The 23,079-nt window shown below is 43.8% G+C and overlaps 1 protein-coding gene across 1 annotated transcript in view; it reads left to right on the top strand.

The window, feature by feature from the left end:
* The first annotated feature begins 8,123 nt into the window (after positions 1 to 8,123).
* OLFM2 (olfactomedin 2) overlaps positions 8,124 to 23,079 on the top strand; it is a 40,165-nt gene continuing 25,209 nt past the window's right edge. Inside the window, exon 1 of the mRNA XM_027857776.1 lies at positions 8,124 to 8,258. Coding sequence (XP_027713577.1) covers positions 8,124 to 8,258 — 135 coding nt within the window. The remainder of the gene's footprint in view (positions 8,259 to 23,079) is intronic.

Raw genomic sequence — 23,079 nt, 5'->3', positions numbered from 1 at the left:
ATGTCTACTCCCATCTTGGGTTAGTAAATTAGGCTCTTGGATTCTCCCTTGCCTCATATGCCCGAAGTCATCATGTAGTATCTTCATGGCCATAGATCAGAATGGTTGGATGGCACCAGTTGCTTCCTGGTACCATGTCTGGGATCAGGTACAGTCGGATTCAGCATTCCATTGCATAACTCTAACTTCTGCCCTTGAATCAATCCTTAAAGGGACTGAGTCTTGGATTCCTTAAGTTCTTTGCCTTACTTATCAACTTGTACAATTTCTTGAAGTCCTTTGCTATGATCTCAAAGAAGAGAGGATTTGCTCAAATGATACAAGGTTCACTTGTACTTATGGTACCTTCTCTGATGGAAGTCCCCCAAACCCTCAGGCACACTTCTGTTTAACTGCAACCTAGATCCCAGGACATCATAGATAGCCTATATATCCCTTTTATCAGTGGCCTTATAGCTTCAGTGTTCCATGGCCATCAGTTCAGAGCAGTCGTATGCACCTCAGTCTTCTCTGGCAGATATATTCAACTAATAGCTGGCTAATGATGCTATCTATGGCTCACAGGCAGTTTCCAATTTAGTGCTGCTCAAAATGTAGATCTGTGAATTATTGTCCGTTCACTCTTGAACTTTAGCACCATATACATGGTCTTTGAATTTCTCAGTGACAGCCCACTTCAGAGCTGAGAATTCCAATTATGCATGGGATAACAAGTTTCATTGTCACTATGTGCTCTGCTGGCAAATGCCATTGGTTTCTGATAGGAGTCACTCTCTTGGTTTAGAACTAGTCCCAATTCTGCCAGTCTAGCAACTAGACACTGGACAAAGAGCTTTTGTGGGTCTGCATAGGTTAATGGTGATGATGCATGTGTGAGGCAGCAGGCCATATCTTTAAAAATTTATACATATTTGACAATCTAACAATCAGAAGGATTTCATAGTGTTCAAAAGAAACTGACCTTTCATGCCCTTCTGCTGATCATGCTCCTCAATCACATAACCACAGCTGAGATCATTGAATGGCAATGGCAGAACAGTGCTTTATAAATTTGTAATAATAACCACCAAATCTTAGAAAAGCCTTTAAGTCTTGAAGATTCTTTGGATATGGGCAATTGAGGATCACGTCTATCTTCTGTAGCTGAGTGCTGATTCCTTGCTGAGACACTGTGACCCACATACTTGACTAATGCTCAGCAACATTGGTATTTGGTAATGGTAGTAACTAGTAGAATATAACTGGGGGGGTGGAGAGAGAGAGAGAGAGAGAGAGAGAGAGAGAGAGAGAGAGAGAGACAGTGTGTGTGTGTGTGTGTGTGTAAGGGAATGGTAGCCTGATTATTATGGTTTGGAAAGTTTCAGTAGTGATGGGAAGCCACAGGAGAGTAAAATGGCATACCTTGCCAGTAGCTATAGCAGAATTAATTTGATTATAATCCTAGAATTAGGATGGGAAACAGAAGGTATACATTGGGTGGTAAGGTGATTGGTAAGAAAATGACCAGGGAGTATATTGAAGTCAAATTGATACAGTGGGCCAGACCCAGCACCATGTGCAGGTACAGTAGCCAGCTCACACACTCTATTAAGCATTTCAGTTCATTCAATGGCAAACTTTCTATGCCCGTTATGATTTCAGACTACCTAAGCAAATCTTTCTATTTAGAGAGACAGCAGCAATCTATTTACGGGCTCTTTCCGTGGTCTATCATCAGGAACTTTCGAATGATTGACAGCTTGGGACAACTTACAGAAAAAAAAAAAAGATTGAGTAGGGTCTCCCTAATTGCATCTGTGAGTAGTCACTTCATGTTTCCCCAAATCTCTTATACTTCCTTTCAATGTTTATTTAATGTCTTTATTTCTCTAGTCAGAGTCAGTTCCTCAAATCAGAAGTCTTCTTCACATTTCTAAGTCCATTATTGCACCATGCTTTTCTTAAGTTTTGGCTTCCATTTTTTCAAATCTTAGTTGAAGCTTTATTCAGCAAATAAATAATATGGATTGAAATCATACAAGTGTATAGTTCCATATGGTAATAAAAGTGGTAAAACCAATAACCCCATGCAACACGATGCCAAGTAACGATAACAACTGAAAAGTGCACATCAACAATTCAAATATGAAAAAGCAGGGAGTATCAACCAATTCAATGCCAATTACTATTAAGGAGCAGTGTAATCAATATCTTGATACTACTATTAACTTCAAGCACTAGTGATTAACAGAAGTGCAGTACTACTATAGGCAAGAGGCATAATGCATTGATAATTAATGGCATTCAAAAGCACAATGTTTTGGGCATTCCATGGCATACAGTGGGCCAGTCATGAGAAAGGAAAGTCCAGGGAAGGATATCAAAATCTAGACCTGAAAGAAACAATTCCAGTGAAGATATATTAAAAAAAGTTTCAATGGGACTTAGAGGAGAAAACGTTTTTAGCAAAAACAAAAAACAGCCTTACTATTTTTCAGCTGAAAGGAAAATAACTTTCAACTAAAAAACTCAGAAATATCAGGGCAGTTAGGTGGCGCAGTGGATAGAGTACTGGCCCTGAAGTCAGGAGAACCTGAGTTCAAATCCGGCCTCAGACCAAACACTGGACACTTACTAGCTGTGTGACCCTAGGCAAGTCACTTAACCCCAATTGCCTAAAGATAAAAAAAAAACTCAGAAATCTTGAAAAAAATCACATGTTGAGCATTCTCACATGAAGCCCCCAGGGGCACCCTCTCCAATTCACAGGGTTACCCTAGATTTGAGATACTCTGTGGGTCCTCATCCATTCAAAACCAGAGTTCATAAGCCCAACTGATGTGTTTACTTTTAATAATCATCCAGAAGACACAATTAATTCAAGACAAAGACATTTAATGAGATAACAGTAAAAAATAATAATAATGATGATATTGAAACATTTCCCCCTTAAATTTGAAGAGCATTTTCCCACAAAAACATACTATCAGTGGGAAGAATATATACACATGTGACATGCAGGTAGATGGGCACACATGTAAGGATCATGTGTTGCTAGGTTATACTGTGGAAAGCACACAAGTATGGAAGATGTGTGGCCAGGGTCCATATGTGGAGAAGAAATTCATGCTTTTGACACTGCAGGGCTTCTGTTTACTAGTGATATCATCATGATGCTCCTCCTAGTCTCTGATGGATGCAAAGTCTCTTCCAGAATTGTTGTTAGCGACAGATGCTATTCCCACGGACACTGCTAGCACAACTTGACTGTGCATTTGGTTGTGAAACCTCTCTTCTTTCAGCTCCTGGCTTCAGCCAGATCCTTAGCTAAGCACTTTCTTTTCCTCAGGAGAAGGGTGGGCTCTGCCATACTCTCTTTGGTAGAAAACTCCAAGGCTTTCAACAGCTCAACAGTCCTTACACTTAGCCATGGGATCAGCAAACTGATGGGGGGGGGGGGGGGCAGAGAGGGACAGCTGAGAATGTTCTATCTTGTTCCTTTCAGAGTTTTAATCCCAAGATCTTCCATCTCCAGCAAGAGATTCTTTGCCTCAGAGGTGCTTTAGAACATAGGATAGTGGCACCCCTACTTATTTAGCTAATGCACTCAGACTTAATTTTTTTAACTTAATTTCCTGTTTCTTTGACTTGCCTATTTGTTGGAGATCTCTCTAGTGGAGGGTGTGCATTCTGTGTGCCTGCCAGCATGAATCTCTACTAAGCAGCAGACTACACTTAGTCTTCATCCTTATAGAGGTTACTTTCCCACAAAACTTTCAAGAGCTATGGAGTTCAAGTTCTCCTTGTTTTTCAATTCTAAAACTTCTGCTTTCTGCTCCAGATGAGTAGAATGGGACAAAGACAGAGACAAAGCTATACCTAGGGGGCAAATCCATGGGAGCATAGGAACATTACTGCCTTTATCATGTTTGGGGGGGGCTGATATCAAGATGCCTGATCAATTTATCCCCCTGTCTTCCCTAGCCCAACTGATGAAATTATGGAATGAAAGGGCTGGTTAAAAAAAAAAAAGCAGCCAAGCTTTAAGGTTTTAAATGAAGTGCAAAGAAATGTCTATATTTTATTGGCCCTTTATGAAGTGCAATGAAGTTCTTCAATCATGCTTGATGGGAAAAGGGAAGAGAACCTAAGGATCTGCCATGACCCTTGTTGCCCTTTACCAAGTAGAACATAACCTTCTGAGCAGCCATTTCAGGCAGAAGACAGTTCTATGGAGTGTGACCTCTAGAAATGAAGAAGTCAATTAACCATGGAGCTGCAGAAGAGAAACCTCACCCTTGAGAGGGAACAATCCCTCATCTGGGGCGTGGCAACTTTTTCAAGTGGCACTGTTCACCCATGAAGCATAGAGAGGGTATTCCGTGTGATACTAGTCTAGTCAGTTGAGGCAGGAGACAGCTCTAAGGAATGTGAGTTTGGGCCGTTGAGAAGAAAGCCAGCTTCCGAAGAATTCAACCCTTGAGAGGATTATTATTCTCTGGAGGGAAAGGTATTATCCTCCTCCCTCACCACCATTGTCCCATATGACATTTCTGTAGTAGAATTTTTTCCCCAACAGGAGATAACAAACCCAGCAGGGAGTATGCCCAGTCCAGGACCAAGACTAGAGGAGCTTTGGGAGTCAAGAGAGTTAGCATTGGCTATCTGGAGTTGAGTTTCAGAGAGGGACAGGTCCCAGGCACCCCAGCTGAGTGAACTACCCAGCAAAGACCTGCAGTCAGGGAGAGCTACATATAAAGATGCTACAAGAGAAAGGATAACAGTTTGTGAAAGTCCAGTCATTTGTGGAGCCAGAGTGGGGAAGTCCTTTATTGGTAAAATATATAATAGATGGTAAATTCCACTTTAAACACTAGGAAAACTATGGGGCACTTTCTCCTTTTCTCTGCTTGGTTGTAGGTGGAAGGTATGGATGAGAAGAGATTGTGAAGGAAAGTTTGAGGTTCTAGCTGGTTATGCAAGAGAGATTAGGCAATTGGAAATTCAGAATGGCAATTCAGGAGCATGATCAGGGCTAGAGATATCTATGTGTGTAGGTTATGAATGGACGGATGGACATTTATTAAGCACTTACCATGTGTCAGGCCTTGAGTAGACAGCTCTCTAAGATTATAAGTTGCAAAGAAGCTGTTGTCCTGTTTTGGAAGAGGGAGTTTCCTCATTTTGGAATCCCCTATATCAATCAAATCACTCGTCCATTCCCTTCCTTTTGTCTCTCTCTTCCAAGCATTTTCTGTGGCTGTCTCTTATGCTTGGAATGCTCTCCTTCCTCAGCTCCACCTACTGGTGTCCCTGGCTTCCTTTAAATCCCAACTACAATTCTTTCTTTTCAACCCCTTTTAATTCTAGTGCCTTCCCACTCTTACTTATTTCATATTTATCCTATATATAGCTTGTATGTATTTTTTGTTTTCTTGTTGTCTCTCCCCATTTGATTGTGAACTCCTTGAGGGCAGGGACTGTCTTTTGCTTCTTTTTGTATCTGCAGTACTTAACTTTACTTGTGCCTGGCACATTAGCAGGTCTTTAATAAATGTTGTGATTGTCTATTGACTATGTCCCAGACACTGTGGTAAACTCTGGGTAATCCAAATTTTAAAAGTAAGGCAGTACTTGCCCTCAGGTAATATACAATCTAATAGAGGAAGACAAGACTTATAGGGGAGTGGTGGACAGGATAGGGAGTTTTGGTCTGTGGAATGATGGGATGGGGAGTTGGTCCATAGAGCAGTGATTGATATTACCTTTCCAAAACCAGTAGTATATTTGATAAGATTATTGTGCCCAGAGTAAGAGATGGAAAGAGAAATGGGATGAGGACTGGGGGGAGAGGGGAATGGCAAGGTAGCCTGGGTATCTGGATGGCTAGATGGGATATGGAAGCAAAGCCTGTTCTGAGGTCTGGGGTCAGCTCAAGTGGGCCAGGCAAGCTCTTACTCACAAATCAAGATGGCAGAGCTTCAGGGAGGGAGTTCAAAAAAAATTAATGAATTAACTGAAGGCATGGAATTGGGTGATCTCTCTGAAGGAGAGGGTTTATGAAGAAAAGAGGGCCAATGACAGAGCCTTGAGGGGATTCCCACATTTAAAGAATAGGGGGAAGGTGTCAAAGAAAAGGGATTAGATTTATTCTGCTTGGTCACAAAGACTAGAACATGGAGAATGGTGGAAGTTGCAAGACATGGATTTCAGTTTGATAGAATGGAAAGCTTCCTAAGAATTAGAGCTATCCAAAAATAGAATGGACTGCCTCCAGATCCCAGTTCCCCCTCCTTGAAAGTTTTTTTTAGCAGAAGCTGTATGACCACTTGGCAGAGATGTTGCATATAGAGGGTATTCCAACTTACACCTGTTAAATGGACAACCTCAGATCCCTTCCAACTCTAAGTTTCGGGGACAGAAAAGGAATAAATGATAAACAAAATAGACAAAGAACCAAGAAAAAGCAATGTCACATGAGAGGCGAGGGTATAAAGAAGCAGGGGGTGGTCAATTGTGTCAAATGCCACAGAGAAGAAAGAAAGAAAGAGGACTTTTTAAAAGGGCATTAGATGGGAGGTTGCAGGTGACACTGGAGAGCAGTTTCATTAGAGTGGTGGGAATAAAAGCCAGAATTCAAGAGGTTGAGAAGTGTGTAGGTGGTGTGGCAGCAAAAAGAGATAAAATTATAGCTTGAGGAGGCATCAGGGTCAAAGGACATATAGGAGAGAGCTGAGCATGTTTTAAGGCAGTAAGGAAGGTGCCAGTAGAAAGTCAGGAATTGAAGATGCATGAGAGGGGGAGATAACTGCAGAAATAAGGTCCTGAAGAAAGTGAGAGAAGAAGGGATCAAGAGCATGCGGGCAGAGCAGAGCACTTAGCTTTCACAAGTAGGAGGCCACTTAATCCTCCTGAATTGGTAGGAAGGAGAGGATGGAAGAGGTTATGGAGAATGGAAATGAGAGGTCCCTTTCAGCTCTAACTTACGGTTCTTTAGAGCTTCATCTACTGCCTGCAGCCTTGCCAAGGCTGGGGACAGGGGGGAGGGGATGGGATTAGGAAAATGACACAGAGGGAAGAAACAGATTGTTTGCCCCTGGGAGCCCCAGTCTGAGGGAGGACACAGAACAAACAAAATGAACAGAAATTTGTTTATAAAATCACACATTCGTTTTGGGGGTGGTATAGAACTGGGATGTTTCTATTTTTGTCACTCTATGGCTCCCTCTTCCTGCATCTCATTTTTCAGATCTTATTTAAACTGGAATTGGGTTTGTCTTGCATACTGTGTATGTCTTGCACCTTATACAGGTGGGTGTTTCCATAATCCTTTCTCTGTTATCTTCTGCATATTGCACTCACTCTATATAATGCCCTCTCTCCCTTTTCAGTCTACTGAATTTGGACCAGGAAGGCTTATGCCCTCTCTCCTCACCTCTAAGGGAGGCTGGAGAAGCCCAGAGGGAGCCCCTACACCCTCCAGTCATCTCCTTCCCTCGGGCCACTGTGCTCCCTGGTCGGGGACGGACCTCAGGGTCTCTCAAGCTTGATTCCTACTTAGTGGCCTCGGGAAATGCTCTCCTGACCTTTCCAGCCATTGCGGCTTCGGTTGAGAAACCTGAGGCCACCCGCTTTGAGCCCTGGGTGGGTCCTCCCTCGGGACTTGGGGGCGTGGCCGCTGAGGTCCTTGGAATACCGCAGGCTAAGGTTCCCTTCCTCTGCCTTAGGTCACTCTAGAGGAAAGCCGGGGGTCCCCCTGGTGGGGGCGGGGACAAAGGTGGGCGTGACCTGTCCTCCACGTCACGGCGGGGCGGGGCGCCGGGTGGAGAGTCCCGCGGGGGTGGAGCCCAGAAGCAGTGACATCAGGCCGGTTGGAAGTGCCGGCTGAGGCGCTCCTAGGAGGGGGGCGGGTGTAGCGGGGTTTATAAGCGAAGCGGGAGAGCCAGAGCTGAGAGCCGCAGCCCAAGGTGCTCGGGCGTCCCCATACGCCCTCCTCGGGCCCGCAGTCCGCGAGACGGGCGGGCAGGCAGGGGCAGGCAGGGACAGGCGCGGGGGCGGGCAGGCAGGGGCCGCGGGGATCCGGGGGTGGCGGGGGCCGAGCTGGCCCGGGCAGGGGATGCGGCCACGACCACGGCCGCGGAGCCATGTCGGTGCCGCTGCTGAAGATCGGGGCTGTGCTCAGCACCATGGCCATGGTCACCAACTGGATGTCGCAGACGCTGCCCTCGCTCGTGGGGCTCAACGGGACCGTGTCCCGCGCGGGCACCTCCGAGAGGATCGTGAGTGACTGCGGGGCGGGGGGCGTGGTGGGTTCCAGGGCCCGGCTGGGTTCTGGGTGTCGAACTTTGGCGGCGCCCTGCCGCCTGGCTTCTTTGGGAAAATCCTATTTCTTATCTCTAGCGTAGACGCCAGTGGCAGATTTATCTGTCTGCTGTCTGAGAGGCGGAATAAGCTCACATTGTGAACCCCCCTCCTTCCACTCCTCCCCCGCCTTCGGGCACCGGCTCCTCTACCCTGCCTCCCAACCCCAGGCGGGAAAACTGATGTCCTCCAGAGGACTGAATGGGTGGAGGGGCTGGCGACTTCCCCCCTCCTGCCCCGTGCTGCCCCGTTATCATTTGAATGTTTAAGCCTTAAATGAGTGTGCTAGGCAGCCCGACCCTTAGGGGAACAGGGTAAGCTGCGGATACAGAAATTAAAAGCTTCAAGCTTTGGTTCCTGTGCTTGTGGGTGTCTCTCAGTGTGTCATTGCTGGATTTATTGCTGTGTCTAGTTGCTGTATGTCTCATGTGCAAGCCTGTGTTTATTCCTTTGTGGCCCTCTTCCTGTGTTACCATGCGACTCCCTGTGATGCTCTTACTTTGTCCTGGGTGTTGCTGTGTCTACTTTACAGTCTGGGTATTGCTGTGCGTGTCTGAGGGTGTAGCTTTCTGGGTTTCTGTGTTTGCACACCTCCCCCCCCCCAAATCTCTTCCCCTTCATTAACTATCTCACCATGTGCTGAATATTTATTCCCATAACAAGTTGGCCCAGAGAGGGACCTGCACTGGGGCTGGGCATGATGCCACTTCCAGAGGTGACTGGGATTGCCTTCCCCCACTTTGCTGGCAAAGCATCAGGACTGCCACAGCTCCAGGGGAAATGAAGCCAAAAATGAGATTAATGTGGCAGAACCAACCCTCACTGACCCCAGCCCCAGCCAAGAGTGCAAGAAAGTGCTTCCCACTGGAGAGCATGACAGTGACCAGCCTGTTGAGTGTCACAGATTCACACCCCTACTCCCCAAAAGTGCATTCTTTCCTTGTGTCTCTACTTCTCCCCTCTGTCCTCGGTAAACTGCTCTGTAACTCTCCTCCCCACCCCCCACCCCCACCCCCATCTTTCTAGGGTTTGGGGAAAAGAAAAATGTGTCCTAGCTTCTGCTACTGAGACAAAAACTGTCCCCCGCTCCATAATTCCTTGGTTTACCAGTAGAATCTACCCCACCTCCTTAAAATGGAAGGAGGTGGAAGGAACATAATCAGCATATGGGACATTTTGAGAGCTCTTCCTGAGTCTGATTGAGTACCTAACTATATAGCACTTGGCAGATTTGGAACCAAAGTCTAGATCTTCAGGTGTGATCATGTTTCCAAGTGAGAATATGCTTAACTCAAGGAGGGAGAGAGGGGAGGGAGGGAATTCTGAGAAGACTGTCCTGTGGCAACCAGAAATCATACCTCAGATTCATAGACTGTCAGAAATGGAAGAGACTTTAAAAATGGAGAAACTGAGGCTCAACAAGGGGAAGGGGTTTGCCCAGCTCACACAGTGACACCACATGCCTAATTTTTCCTCTTATTGCTAGAAACCCTTTGGTGGTTCCCCATTGTCTATAAAATAAAATACAAACTACATAGCCTGACAATGAAAAGCTTCCACAATCTGCCTTAATTCATATCACATAGGGACTATATTAAAAAAAAAAAAACTTTCTCCAGCATTGAACACAGGATCCTGCACATAGTAGGTGCTTAATCAATGTTTGCTGGATTGAACTTGAAGACTAAACAAGGATTACTTCAGAGCAGAGTCTACTCCAGAGGTGGGGAACCTGTGCCCTTGAGGCCACATGTGGCCTTCTAGGCCCTTGGATGCAGCCTTTTGACTGAGTCCAAGTTTTACAAACAAATCCATTTATTAAGGGGATTTGTTCTGTGAAGTTTGGATTCAGTCAAAGGGCTGCACTTGAGGACCTAGAAGGCCACATGTTGCATCGAGCCTGCAGGTTCCCCACCCCTGGTTTACCCCTTTCTCCAGGGAACCCTTTGAACCTCCTGAGGTTTATTGGTTTGGGCCATTTGCAGGGCCTAAGGTATGGACAAAGGGTGACTAGAAAGATAAAATAACATTATAGGAGGTATTTTGACAAGCTAGAGCCTATGTATTCAGGCAACCAGTATTTTAAGGGGAGTGAAGATCATTTTATATGAGGAGCCATTGAAGGAACTGAGGGGGAAAGAAGACTGATGAGGGTAGGGGGTAGATATGATTACTGCCTTCAGATATCTAAAGAGCTGTGAAAGATGGATTAGCTTTATTCTATCTCTTCCCCCCTCCCCCTGCCCCCCTCCACTCCAGTGCAGAACTAAGCTCCTTAAAGACAGAATCTTGTTTCATCTTTGTATCTCTGGCACCTAATACTGTGCATTACACATCTAGTAAGTACATAAAAAAAGGTTGCCTTGAATAATGTGTTATGGAAAGTTAGATTTTGTCTCTATAGAAGGAAGAGTTTTCTAACCATTGGAACTCTCCAAACAATGATAAAACTGTCCCTATCCATCAAAAGCTAGGTGAATATTTGTCAGGGAGATTGTAGAAAGGTATATGAGGCATCTAGGTGGCTAAGTGGATAGAGCACTGAGCCTAAAGTCAGGAAGCCCTGAGTTCACATCCAGCCTCAAATCTGGCTGTGTGACCCTGAGCAAGTCACTTAACCTCCACTAGAGAAGGAAATGGCAAATCCTTCCAGTATCTTTGCCAAGAAAACCCTATGGACAGTATTGGTGTGCTATGGTCATGAAGAGTCAGACATAACTGAGCAACAACAACGAAAACAACAATTCATTCTTCTAATAGCTGTAGTAGTTGAGTGACTTCTGATGTCCCTTTACATCTAGGATTCAGTACGGTTCTATATTTGTCTTGTTCTGAGTACTAGACATCTCCTGATGTAGTCTAAGATGACATTACCTACATCACACTATTAGATACCTCCCACATACACCACCATTTTTCCCCCATGGAGATAATAGCTGCCCATCCCAGGCCTCTCCCAACCCCACCTGCCCTTGCTCACACTTGAATGATGGTCCAAAGCATGGTAAACTCTGGAATTGTTAAGGTTAAAGGTAATGCTGCCCCCACAAACTGCCAGGGACTGTTCAGCACCATGGTCAGTGATCAAGGGACTTCATTACACCCTGGAAAGCTCCTGAGTCCGTTTCCATCAGCTGATATGAATAAAATCACTTCTGCTCCCTGTTCTCATCAACTCCAGCTCAGTCTGTTTGAGATACCAAAGTACTTCAGAATTTCTGGGCTTCTGGGAAAAAAACCAAAGAGATGGTTTTTGGGAAGGCCAAGAGGCAAGATCTGGAGAAGAAAAAAGAAACTATCAGCCAAGTTAGGCATCTGAGAAAATGGCTTAAAAAGTTAGTTCCCAGCTCTAATTACATCAGTGTATGCGAACTCCATTGGTCAAAAGCTTTTTTTTTTTTTTTTTTACAGATCCTGTGTGGATTTATAGCTGCCTTTAGTGTCGTGAGAATGTTGGCTTGGAATTAATTGGGTCCTCCTGAGAGCCTCCTTGATTCCTTCCCCTATGACTCCTGCCCAGGAGTACTCTAGCTGTATCTGTCCTTCTCCATCTCTCTATATCCATTTCTAGTGTGTGCTAGTATCTCTCTATATCCATTTCTTTATCTGTATATGTCTTCCAGTGGCTGTCTCTTTCCATGTATCTTTCTGTGTGCCTATATTTATCTCTATCTTTATCTATTTGTGTCTACCTCTATGTATCCCTTTGCTTTCTCTGTATCTGTGCATAAGAGACTCAGTGTAGTGTGACATGCTGAGCCTGGAGTAAAAAAGAACTGTTTGAATCCTGCGTTCTACACTTACTATCATGAGCAAGTTATTTATCAATTTCTTCATGTGTAAAACAGGGATACCTGTAGTAGTAATTGCCTCACAGGTTTGTTATGAGACTTAAATGTGTTTATGCTCATAAAGTACTTTGTGGACCTTAAAGTACTCTATAAATGTGAGCTATTATTCCCTGTAGCTATGTATCTCCCTCTTTATCTCTGTGTGTCAGGCTCTGTTTCTGTGTGTGTGCTGCTGTATGTCACTGTGTGTCTGTTCTTAGAGCTTATCTATATGTGTTGGTTTTTCTCTCTGTGTATCTGTTTGTGTGTCTATCTCTCTAGCTCTGTGTCTGTGGAGTCTGTATCTCTCTTTCTCTGTGTATGTCTCACTGTATATCTGTGTCTCTGCCTCTATTTCTCTTTATCTGTATCTCTCTCCATCCAAAAGAGTTCAGGCTTGAAGGATAGCACTGCTGCCCACTTGCACTCAGGGACACTTGGGTAACACAAAGTTAAAAAATAAATAGGAAAAATCTAGTGTTAGCTGATACCAGTATCTATAGCTCAATAACTATATCATGTGTATTTGTCTCTATCTCACTTTCTGTCTTTGTCTTTCTGGGTGTATTTCTCTTCCCATGTCTCTCTCCCTTTCCATCTTTCTTCTGTATCCCCATTTCCATCACTATTACATTTCTCTTCTTTCTCTCTTTGCCTCCCCTCTCTCCCTCTCTTTTCTTCTCTATCTATCCTTTTTTCCTTCTAACTCTCTCACTCTTGTATCTGTTTCTCTTTTTCTGGCTCTCTCTCTTTATACTTCTCTGTTTCTCTGCCTCTCTGTGCTTCTTTCTCTCTGTCTCTCTGCTTCTCTCTTTGCCCCTTCTGCCTCTCTTTTTCATTCTTTTTCCTCTCCCTTCTCTCTATTTCTCTCATTCATTGACTCTCATTCTCTGTCTCTCTCCTTCTCTCTATATCTTTCTCCCAGATTTTCTCTATCTGTCCTCTGCATCTCCTTAACTACCTTTTCCTTCCTGTATCTGTGCTCTCTTTGCCTCTACATTCTCCCTATCTCCATGTCTCCCCCTTCCCAACTTTCTCCCTCTTTGTTCCTCTGCTTGTCTCTGTTCTCACTCTCTCTCCCTGCCTCTTTACCTCTCTCTTTCTCCCTCTCCTCTCTCTCTCTCTCTCTCTCCCACCCCCTCCATACCTCCCTCCATTTTTCCTTGTTTTTCCTTTTGTTTTTTTCTCTGCCTGTCTCTAGCTATCCCCATCAAACTCTCATTTCCTTCTCTCTTCTTTCAACTTCACTATCTTTCTGTGCTTCTCTGCATATACCTCTCTATTTCCTTTTTTCTTTCTATCTCTCTTTCTTTTTTTGCCCTGTCTTTCTCTGATTCTCCTCTGTGCCTCAGCTTCTATCTTCCTCTCCAAGTCTCTGTCTACCCTCTCTGACTCTTCTCCTTCCCTCTCTCTGCCTTCCCCCATCCCTTCCATTCTCTGCTTTTTCCTCTCTCTCTCTTTGCCCCCTGCCTCTCTATCTGCTTACATGTCCCTCCATATATTTTTGCTTTTCTCTCCCTCTCATTCTTTCTCTCCTCTCTTTGCCATCCTCTATGCATCTCTGTTACTCTGTATTTCTCTGAATCTGTGGGTGTTTCACTATGTCTAGGTGTGTGTTTGTGTGTGTGTGTGTGTGAGTGCACTTCTCTGTGAATCTGCATATTTGCATTGTGTGGTTCTATTTGTGTTGGTGTACATCTCTCAAGGTGTGTATATATCTGTATTTGTGTTATCTATCTTATTCATAAAATATTTAGTAAGCACCTACTGTTTGCAGAGCACTGTGCTAGACATTGGAGAAAATATAAATTTTAGCTAAGACATGGTCACTGCCCTCATAGAGTTTCCACCCCCACAACTAGAATGTTCTTCCTCCTTACCTCCACCTTTTAGCTTGCCTGGCTTTCTTCAAGACTGAGCTAAAAAAAAAAAAAAAAAAAAGACTGAGCTCAAATCCCACCTTTTGTAGGAAACCTTTTCCAGGTTCTCCCCTCACCCATTACTAGTGCCTTCCCTCTGAGATTACCTTCCATATATTCTCATATATCGTGTATGTACATAGTCATTATTGTATTGCCTCCCTTATCAGAATATAAGTTCCTTGAGGGCGGGGACTGTTTTGGAACTTTCTTTGTATCCCCAGCACTTAGCACAATGCTTGGCACTTAATAAATGCTTAATAAATTCTTGTTGACTCACTCTAATGCACAGCTTTATATGATACTGAATGATAAGTACATCAGTGATTGTCAAACCAAGAGCCATGTGAAATCTAAAAGAGGCACATCTTTAGTGACTGAAAAGATTAGGAAAAAGTATGGAGTAGGTCACATTTGAATTGTATTTTAAAGGATGAATAGGAATTCAATAGGTGAAGAGGGAGAGAGAAGAGGGAACCATCAATATAGGGGACACTCACTCACTCAATCAATCAATAGGCCTTTATTAAATGCCTGCTATATGCCAGCCACTGTGCTAAGCTCTAGAGATACAAAGAGAGGCAAAGGCACAGGCAACAGGGAACATCAGATTTTCAGGTAGCAGAAAGTTGGCCAGTTTGTCTGGAGCGTAGAAAATAGAAACATGAGAGAAGACTAGAAAATCAATATAGCACCTGATTGTAAGGGAATATGAATGCCACACAAAAGAGTTTGAATTTCACTCACTAGATCTATGCATAAGAAATACTATTATGGAAATACTGTGAAGGACAGATTAGAGGTGACAGAGTAGAGTCAGGAAGACCTTTTATGAGACTATTGTAATAATCCAAACATGTAATATACAAGGGCCTGTACTAGGACGGTGGCAGTGGGAACTGAGAGGAGGAGAGGGGATACAAGAGATGTTACAGAGATGGAATCAACAGGGCCTTGCAATTGATTGGATGAGAGATAAGAGGGAGAAAAGAGTCAAAGATGGTCCTAAGTTTGTTTGTTTTTTACTGGGGGTGTGGGGAACTCAGGGTTGGTTTTTAGCATGGGAAATTAGATGATAGTGATTTCACTGTCAAAAATATTGACACCAGAAAGAGGACCAAATTTGGAGATAAAATCTGTTGAGTTTGAAGTGCCAGTGAGACATCCAGGTGGAGTATATTGAGACAGTTGGAAATGTGGGTCTGGAGCTCAGAAGGGAGTGTGGAGCTAGAAATATGAGATTGTCACTCCCAGAGCATCTCCTCACCATGCTGCCTACACTACATTCCAGCCATCATCTTCATCTCTTCTCTGCCTCTCTTTTTCCCAGCACACCCTTATACTCCAGCCATGGGTCTCCTGGTTCTCATAGGCAAGCTTTCACATTATGTTCCTTAAAACTAGGCCTTGATGCCACTTCCTAACCATCTCGACACCTTGCTGCCTCACAAGTAACCACTCCCTTTCCAGATTCACCTGATGTGCTGTCTTTTTCCATTAGAATATAAGTTCCTTGAGGTCAGGAACTATCTTGCTTGCTTATATTTGTATCCCCAACACTCAGCACAGTGCCTATCACTTAGGAGTGCTTAAAAAAATGTTTTATCTCTTTATTAAGAGAAATTAGACAGAAGGCCAAGGACAGAACCTTGAGAAATTTGTATATGTCTACCTCTCTTTCTCTCTCTGAATTTCTCCGTCTTGAACGCTTCTGTTTTTCTTTCTGTCTTTCTGGGGCTTTCTGATTCTACCTCTTCTTGCATCTGCAAGTTTGTGAACTTTTCTGTGCCTATGTCTAGCTAGGTCTGACTCCTTGTCTCTGTAACTTTGATTTTGTCTCTGGGTCTGTCTGCCTATCTGTTTCTATTTCTCTTTGTCATTTGCTTTCCCCCTCTATCTCTATATCTCTTTTTATCCACACCTTCCCTCCTTCTCTCTCTCTCTCTCTTTCTCTCTCTCTCTCTCTCTCTCTCTCTCTCTCTCTCTCTCTCTCTCTCCCTCTCTTTTTCTAACGCATTTATCAATGGTTTGGATAGAAGCCTAAATGGCATGCTAATAACACCTGCAGGCGACACAAATCTCGGAGGGATTTCTAGCATGTTGAACTCTGTAACTGGGATCCAAAAGAACACTGTGGGCTGGATTGAAGAAGACAAAATGTGATAGACATAAATGTAAAATCTCATTCTTGGCTTCAGAAAGCCAACTGCACAAGTACAGGGGTGGGGAGACATGGCAAGACACCATTTGGTGCGAAAAAGACCTGGGAATTTTAATAGACTGCAAGTTCAGTATGAGCCAACACTATGGTATGGCAGCAAAAAAGCTATTTCAATCTTCAGCTAAATTCAGTTCTCTGCATTTCTAGAAGCCTAGTGTCCTGAATGATGACAGTAAGAGCCACATTGCCCTCTGCCCTGCTCAGAGTACATCAGGAATGTTGTGTTCTGGTCTGGGTACCACATTTTAGTAAGGATATTAATGATCTGCGGAGCATCAAGAGGTGGGCAGCCAAGATGCTAAGGAGACTGGAGACCATGCCATAAGAGGTAGAAGGAACTAGAGATGGTTAGCCTAGAAGAGAGAAGACTCAGGGGAGGGCACAATAGTCGTCTTCCAATTGGCATTAGTCTTGTTCTGCTTGGTTCCCAAGGGCAAAACTAGGAACAATGGATGGAAGTTTCAGGGAGGTAAATTTCTCTTCCATATAGAAAAATACTTCCCTTTAATTAGAGCTAGTCAGTAATGAAACAAGCCCATGAAGGGAACACTGTAAAGTAGAAGGAAGCATCTAGTCAGATTATCTGTAGGGACAGGATGGTTATAGAGAGAATTCCATACTCTTGCCTTGGATGGACCAGGTAACTTCTTTGGTCCCTTCTCTCTTAGAGGATCTAAGTCTCTGTCTCTTTCTCCATGCAGGTTGTGTTGAGAGGCAGCTTAGTATACTAGATAGAGCACTGGACTTGGAGTTAAGAAGAGTTAGGTTCAAATCCCACCTCAGACATTTACTGCCATATAACCTTAGGCAAATCACTTGAGCTCTCACAGCTTCAGTTTCCTCAAAAAAAAACCATCTACCTTACAGGGGTGTTGCAAGGATCAAATGGGATACTGTCTGTAAAACACTTTTTTTTTTTTTAACTTTAAAGCACTATATAAATGTGGGTTGTTGTTTCAACTCAGGAAATGGTCCTGGATTACATAGAGGACAAGAGGAGTGTCAAGAGAAAGACTTAGGCCTGTGATAGGTGGTGGGGGGTGGAGTTGGGTCAGATGGGGAGAGGTAGGATGTGCTACTTCCAGTTCACACCATCCTGCCCTTTCAGGTGTCCCTCTAGGACCCAGCAAGCCAAGCTCCAGCTCCAAGATGGGAACATCTGGTGAGTCTGCAGCTGGGCAAGCTCATCTTGAATAAAGGAGCTGATTGCAGGGGGAGGGGAGTGCAGCAAGAAAAGAATAGGCTGAGGGAGGCTCAGTCAGACCACGTGCCGATGCTGCTGACCCTCAGAGTCTAGTTTGGCCTGCGAGAGTACAGGGAGGGAGATGGCAGAGAGAGATCTGTATGTCTGCCTGCTCACCCTGCCACTCTGGGGCCCTGGAGCCCAGTCCATGACTCAGCTTGTATATTCCAATCCATCTCTTTGGGGTCTTTGTCTCTTATCTGTCTGTGACCCTTTCTCTCTGTGCCCCTTCATATTGTGTGAATGTCTCTGTGGTCCTCTCTCTCTCTATCTCTGTAGCTTTATCACAGTCCCAGAATCTGAGTTGGAAGGGGCCTCAGAGACCATCATTAACCTAGCAGAGTACCTCTTCTAATGCAGTTTACTTCTTGGCCAAGCTATGTGACTTTGGGAACATGAGATAAATTGATGCTGTGAATTCCCACCAAGCAGATCTTGTTCTCCAATAAAAAGGTACTTAAAAAGATATTACAATTAGAATGAATCAATTAAGTGGGCTACCCTCCCTCCCCCCTCCCCATCTTATACTCTGATCCCATTGTCTCCTGATGGAAGCAAGGGCAGAGATCCTTGGGACTGGGTTTCCAACTCTTCAGTTCAGACCCTGTCTAGATGCTTAACCCCATTGGAGGGCAGGCAGGTGAGCAGGTGTATGAGTATCAAAGTTGGCAAAGAGGGAAGCTGATTGGTGGTCCACAGGTATGTGGAACCTAGGGCAAAGGCAGGCTATCTGCCACATGTCAGGCTATGTTGGACCGTACGTGAGCACATTTGCATGTGTTAACAGATCAGGGTATGCAATGGGATGGGATGAGATGGGGAGGGTCCCCCTCTTCTTCCAGAGGTAGACATTCTTTACAACCCCCTCCCTCTCCCCAGGGTTAGAGTATGGTGTTAGAGCTGGGAAATTTGGGTTCTAGGGCAAAGTCAGTGCAATTGAGTGTGTGTGGGGGGGGATGCTTAATTTGCAGACTTAGATCTTGAGTTCAAGTCCCAAATTGCTTCTTACCACTGTACTACTCACTTCCCTTATCAGTTTCTTCATCTGTAAAATGAATCAAGGGTGGGGAACCTGTAGCCTGGAGGCCACATATGGCCTTCTAGATCCTCAAGAATGGCCCTTTGACTGAATACAAACTTCACAGGACAAATCTCCTTAATAAAAGGATTTGTTCTGTGAAGTTTGGAGTCATCCAGACTCTAGATGACTTCTGACATTCCTAAATTGAGGCCACTCTGACCCACTTGTCAGTGACCTTCCACCTCTTGGGCCTGCAACTGTGGCATATCCTGTACCACTAACAAATGCAGGCATCATTGCTCAAAGCCGATGTTGAAGTCAAACAATGGGAGCAGGTCCAGATGGGGCTTTGTGGGATGGATGGCTTAAGGTATAGTGATGAAAACACTGGATTTGGAGTCAGAAGCCCTAAGTCCTGATTTTGACACTTAATAACAGGGGGTTGTTGGGTAAGTAATTTTCACTCTTTGAGCTTTCTTATCTGTGGGAAATATATAAATACACATACACATAAATTATCTATATCTATAAAACACATTCCTGTATTATATATGATTTATATGTGTCATATATAATTTATGTCATATATCATATACTTATATATAATTTATACTATTATATATATACAGGGATATATAATACAGGGTACGTATTACATATGTACACAGAGACATATAATACAGGGATGTGTATTATATATGAGTTATATGTATGTTATAGACAAATATATTATATAAATTATGTATGAGTTATATAAAAATCATATATAATATAGGGATATGTGTTTTATGGATATAGATAATTCTATAAATTGACATTTATATATTATATATATAATACAAGGATATGTATTTTATTATAATACAAGGATATGTATTATGTACACAGTACATAATTTTCTTAAATCAGACCTATGATCTTATCAGCATGGGGAGTTCCTCATGAGGAACCTTCTCTACCAATGCAGGTCAGTACCTTCTCTGTTTTAGCCTTAAAGAATTGCCTGGAGCACACAGAGGTAAAGTGACTTGCCCAGTGTTACACAATCAGCATGTGTCAGAGGAAGGCCTTGAACCGATCTGCTTGGCCAGATCTTTATCTAATTTGCCATGGAGGTATTCTAATAATAATTACTTGAAATAATAAGAATAAACAAACAAACAAAAAAAAACCCTTGTAGTGAAGTATTTTTGTAAATACCTTTGGAAACCTTGGAGAGCTATGTGCATATAAGCTATTATTATTGACCAGGATTTTCCCTGTCCTGGGTCCTGAAGCTTCCTGATGTATGAGTAGGGTCCCTAGTAGCTCCTGAGTCTGAGATGAGTCTTCAGCATTGAGCCACATGGTCCCCAAGAGAAAGAGAAATTACTGGTGGAGTTGAGGTCACAATCTGGGGCTGAGATTGGATGTCAGTCTGGGGGTGGGAATCAAGGCTCCGTCCATGACTAGAATGAGGCTCGGTCTGTGAATGGGAGTTAGGGATTAGAGGGCTGGGGTTAAGGGTTTTACCTGGGGTTGGGAAGCCATCTATTACCCCATCTGGACCTGCTCCCATTGTTTGACTTCAACATCGGCTTTGAGCAATGATGCCTGCATTTGTTAGTGGTACAGGATATGCCACAGTTGCAGGCCCAAGAGGTGGAAGGTCACTGACAAGTGGGTCAGAGTGGCCTCAATTTAGGAATGTCAGAAGTCATCTAGAGTCTGGATGACTCCAAACTTCACAGAACAAATCCTTTTATTAAGGAGATTTGTCCTGTGAAGTTTGTATTCAGTCAAAGGGCCATTCTTGAGGATCTAGATGGCATCTGTTGCCTCTATTTCTTCTCCAACCATTCACCTCTCATCCCCTTGCAACCTGGTTCTGACCCATCACACCACTAAAAATATTCTCTTCAAGGTTACCAATAAGCTTTTAACTGTTCAATCCAATGGCCTTTTCTTTTTGATCTTTTGTTGATATTGACCAACACCTCTTCCTGCATACTTTCTTCCCTGGGCTTCTGTGACACTGTTCTCTCTTGGTTTTCTTCCTATAAAGCCCATTCAGAGAAGAGCCTCTCCCCTCTCCAGCCACCCACCACCATCAGGATGGAGATGCATGATATACTTACCAAATAACTGTACTCTCAGGTCTTCTTTTACCTTGCTCTGCTACTTGTCCCCACAGAGTGTCTAGGTACATATTCCTCCCCTCAATTCTAGAGCTAGATAGATTCTTCCCAATCCCCTTGCCTCTTCCCCATAGACACAGATAGCTCTTCTAGGTCTTTCTCAGGATTTACTCTTGCCTAAAGGGAGGACATTGAGAAAAGATATCTAGTAGCTGTATCTAATGTAGTGATTAGACGTATCACTATAGGTCTTCTCTGGTCACATGGAAACTTGGCTATTCTAGGTCTATAATCTGATCATCTCCAAAACTGGAGGCCTCAGGTCTGGGTCATATCCTAAGGTGTTTCTGAGCACATTGCGGTTTGTCCTTCATTCTCAAAGAGGACCATGACATCAGGAAGATGATGCCATGACTTACAAGTGAATTCGACTGAAGTGAGGGAGGACTGTGCAAAGTCACCAGCCTCACTTTCTCCTCCAGAGCCATCTGGGTCCAGTGGCCAGATATAGATCAAGACAACTGGAGATGGCCCAGTTCTGGGCAGAAGCCTCCCTCTAAAGACATATCTCCAGGGTGTCAGAAAAGTGCCAAATAAACCACAGTAGCTGCTCATGATTAAAAGTAGGAGAAGGTGCCTGTTTCAGTCTCTCCAGCTCCAGCACAGAGCTTTACATGAATAGACAAATGTCAGGATGGAATTTCAAATGTTTGTTATTTACTACAAAAGCATCTTTTGGTGGAGGCTCAGAGAGGCCTGGGTCTAGTGTAAGGATCTTAGGAGATTTCATTGCCATCGCTGACTGACTATAGACATATCCCCACCATACATAGTTCAACCAAAGATTTTCAAAAAGTAAGTCTTCTATGAAATAGAAGTACCTGATACAGTTAGACCTGTTGAGACCTATCCCTTGGGCTTGGCAAGGCAGGAGGCCTCACCAGTTCTTACACCTTAGAAGGGTGGCTGCAACAGCCAATGACTATCATCACTCTCTAACTTGGGAGCATCGGGGAGGGATACAGTTGTGTAGATGAGCAGGACTGATGTTGCCCTTTCTCAACTAAATGTCCTTGCTGGAGTTGTTCATGGTTTCCCCATCCACCCTCCCTCCCTGATTCCTGTGCTTTCAACTTGTCCTCTGCTCTTAGAGCTGCCCATCTCATAGGAAAAGAAAGCCCAGAGCTCTGCCATGTACCTAGGGTAGGGGTCCTGAGGTTGCTATGGCATTTTAGGGAGATCCATCATGTCTATTTTCTTCTCCTACTAAAATCTGAGGAGAATAAGTCTGCCAGAGTGGACAGAAGGGTGTGAGGTTTGCAGGGGAGAGCTGGTTCATAATGCCAGTGAAAAATCAGGAGGGTCCCCTCCGGCTGAAGCCACCCACATTCATTGCTATGTTTGTGCACTGCCATCACCCCAAGTTAGTGAAAAGAAAAAAGGCAAAGCATTGCAAAGATCAGCTAAAAGAACTGAGCCTGATGGACAAGGAGAAAAGAAGACTTAGGGGGCCATAATAGCTGTCATTCTGCATTTGAAGGGTTGCCATGTAGAAGAGAGATTTCACTTGTGCTTGCTCAAAGAGGGCAGAACTAAATGAATAGTTATCAAGGAGAATAATGAATAATAACTGAGGAGAGCCAATCAGGCAATAAAAATGTATTAAGCACCTATTATGTGCCTGGCACTGTGCTAAGTGCTAGGGATACAAATAAGGGCAAAGGATAGTGCCTGTCCCCAAGGAGTTTACAATCTAACTACATGCCAATGTATGTGTGGACAAGATATATACAAGATAAATAGGAACAGGATAAATAATCAGCGAAGGAAGAGATATTTAGAGTTGGTCTAAGGGAAGACTTCCTAATAATTAAAGGAATCCAAATATGAAATGGGCTACCTTGGAAAGGGAGTTTCTGGTCATCAGGTGTGTTCAGGCAGAAGCCGTATGACTGACCACAGTTTGTCAATGTTGTAGAGGAGACTCTGGTTGAGGAACTGCCTAAATGATCCTTAAGGGTCCCTTCCAATTCTGAGATCCTGTGATTTTAGAAAAGGTGCCTGTGGATAAGGGTGTGGAAGGCTCTCCTTTTTCAGCTGTTGCCTTAAGAGTACAGTCTGGCCCCTCACATCTCTACCCTCCCTCTCATCAGATGTTTAGGCACAAATACACAAAGTATAGAGAACAAAAAGACAGATTGGACCTCATAGATATCCCTGAGACTTGGTAGCTTAGAATCATGATGGGAACATGGCTTTAGAAGGATATGCTTTATTTGAAAGGAATAGAATTAATCAAAGGCAAGATTGGGGCAGTGGCAGCATGGAATTACTGTAAATGACAAGGATTTACTCATGTGCAGATTCCGTAACACAGGGCTTTTGGGT

The sequence above is a fragment of the Vombatus ursinus genome, unplaced genomic scaffold (assembly GCF_900497805.2).
Source record: "Vombatus ursinus unplaced genomic scaffold, bare-nosed wombat genome assembly UNPS02012319.1, whole genome shotgun sequence".
NCBI lineage: Eukaryota > Metazoa > Chordata > Mammalia > Diprotodontia > Vombatidae > Vombatus > Vombatus ursinus.
This window is presented reverse-complemented; position numbering and strand designations above follow the sequence as displayed.